The following is a 2,317-nucleotide window of genomic DNA, read 5'->3' on the forward strand; positions in this document are numbered from 1 at the left end:
GCGGAAAATTCAAATGATTTTGTATTGGATTCAATACAGTATAGCTGTATTGAGTCCAATACAAGGAAATCTTCATATATATTATAAAAACAGATTTTTGTGTTTTTTTATTTCAAGTTTATTAATAATTTTATTAAATGTTGGACATTTATATAGCTACAAAATTGGAAATATAGCCTAAAATGTAAATAAATTTTCATGCAAAAAAAATGTAACGCTCTTTGCACGGAAATACGGAGAGAATTAGAACGCTAGGGGGATTAAAGTGTATGTAAATCCTAACAACAAACTTCTTATTTTTGCTTTTGGTCTGCTAAATATATAATAAGTTTTTTGTTCTATTTGTTCCAAAAAATGCAAACTTTCAGAGGTTGTAAACTAATAATATTCTGTGCTGTTGGTCTGTGCACAAGGAAAGGTAATGAAGAGAATGAAAGAAATGGGGAGGACTGTGTTCCTGTAATCCATTATTAGGAGGGGATAACACCACATTCTTAGGAACGTAGAGCTGGGTTGCCATATAAGAAGAAGTTAGGTGTATACTATTTTTGCTATATCAACAGGAAATTTTAAAAGGCACAGGTAATTGTGCACATACTCCAGCGATGTAATAAAGGTTTTTTTTTCTATTTTTCTCTGACAAATGCTTTAAGATCAAACTGTAAATTTTTATTTAAAGCAGAACTGAAGTTCCACTTTAGATTTTTTTAATTAATTTTATTATGATTATTTATTCTCAAATTATTCCTAACTATCCTATATTAAGATAAAATGTCCTATTTATTACCTCACCAGTTAACCAAGAATAGCCCTAAATAACTTCTTCCTTTCCATACCAAGAATTACCAAACCTTTTATTCTTACTTGTAGACATTTTTTCTTTTTATACATTTGTAAATACATTCACATGTTTAGTAACAAAATCATAATTTGTATTAAAGATTGTTACAAATGTTTAAAGTGGAACTCCAGGTTCAGGTAAAAAACACTGAAGGTCTTAATGTTCCTAACAGATCGGTGTGATATACTATATTATACAGAGTTCTAAAACATGGGGAAAATCTCTACTCTGTTCTCTTTAATGACATATTAAGCTGTTTTTGTATAAAGTGCCAATAAGTGTGCAATAAATAGGTGTTGCAGGTGACTAACCCGGCTACTTGATGAGTATAAACAATGACAAAGGAGGAGAAGGGGGACTAGCATTTCTGATTGTGCACATGTATGTCCAACAGAAAAAAGAACTGTAGCATTCACTGCAGAGAAGTCAACTTTGTGTTTGAGCACTCTTATGTAATTGTGGCGTTTTTAGCTTACCCTGTCAAAATGTTGCTGCAAATGGTAAGACACTTGGGCTCTCTCTACAGACTCTGCTCCCAGATCAGGATTCAGACAGCGTCCTACACTTCCAATCTCTTCTTCTGCATCTTCTAGGAACACTCGCTCATCCAAATGGCCAATAGAAAGCACAAAAGCCTCATACGTCTTATTGATGGCTTTCCTGTAGGTTGGTATGCATATAAAAAAATGAGGAAACAGACTCCTGGATCACTAGTAGTTCAGCAGTATGGCGACACTTTACATTGTAGATAGGGTAAGAAATTATAATGACAACTTACGAACTGTCAGCAAAATTTCCAGGATCCAAGAATCCCGTCAGTGAATCTGATTTTCCTTTAAGGGTCTGAAACACCAAGAGACAATGTTATAGCTTTCATTTCTGTATCATTATTTTGTTTTATAGCCCAAATGGCATTCACCAAGCAGCAAATGAGATGAATTTAAAATGCAGCAAACCAAGGAACATAAGAAGCTACCAAATGAAATGTCAAAGGCATAAATCTACTTTTGCCTGTAATATACTAGAAACCTAAAAGTGAATCTCCATTATTCAACAGGCAAAACGTCCTCCTGCTGCGTCTGCTATGCTATAATGAAGCCAAATTGCTAAATGAATACTCATTTCTTTTAGGTCAACTGCTAGTTCTTAATAATTTAGTTGAGTAAATGACAATTGCTAATTTGGAATAAAAAGCCTTTTCAGCTTGTTTTATAATATTTATATGGAAATGTTCCAGTATCAGTTTAAAATACTACTGCAGATACAGTAAATGTACATTACAAGAGTCAATTCAAGCTAGGATAAAGTAGATATAAACCCCAACTGGATGACAGTTTGTTAGCTAAATCATTGTGTAAGCAACAACCGCCATTTCCCTTTTCTTTTACATAATTCAGTTTTCTTGACTTTCATCCTTTCATTCCAGCCTAAATGCAGCTAGGTTCCATCTACATGTACTTACTAAAGTGGCAGCTT

At 33.4% G+C, this 2,317-nt stretch overlaps 1 protein-coding gene across 1 annotated transcript in view; it reads right to left on the reverse strand.

The window, feature by feature from the left end:
• RBL2 (RB transcriptional corepressor like 2) overlaps positions 1–2,317 on the reverse strand; it is a 41,278-nt gene that overhangs the window by 19,850 nt on the left and 19,111 nt on the right. The window contains exons 7-8 of the mRNA XM_072422743.1: positions 1,620–1,684; positions 1,318–1,501 (exon numbers count right to left, since the gene is read on the reverse strand). Coding sequence (XP_072278844.1) covers positions 1,318–1,501; positions 1,620–1,684 — 249 coding nt within the window. The remainder of the gene's footprint in view (positions 1–1,317; positions 1,502–1,619; positions 1,685–2,317) is intronic.

This window comes from Pyxicephalus adspersus, chromosome 9, assembly GCF_032062135.1.
Source record: "Pyxicephalus adspersus chromosome 9, UCB_Pads_2.0, whole genome shotgun sequence".
Taxonomy (NCBI): Eukaryota; Metazoa; Chordata; class Amphibia; order Anura; family Pyxicephalidae; genus Pyxicephalus; species Pyxicephalus adspersus.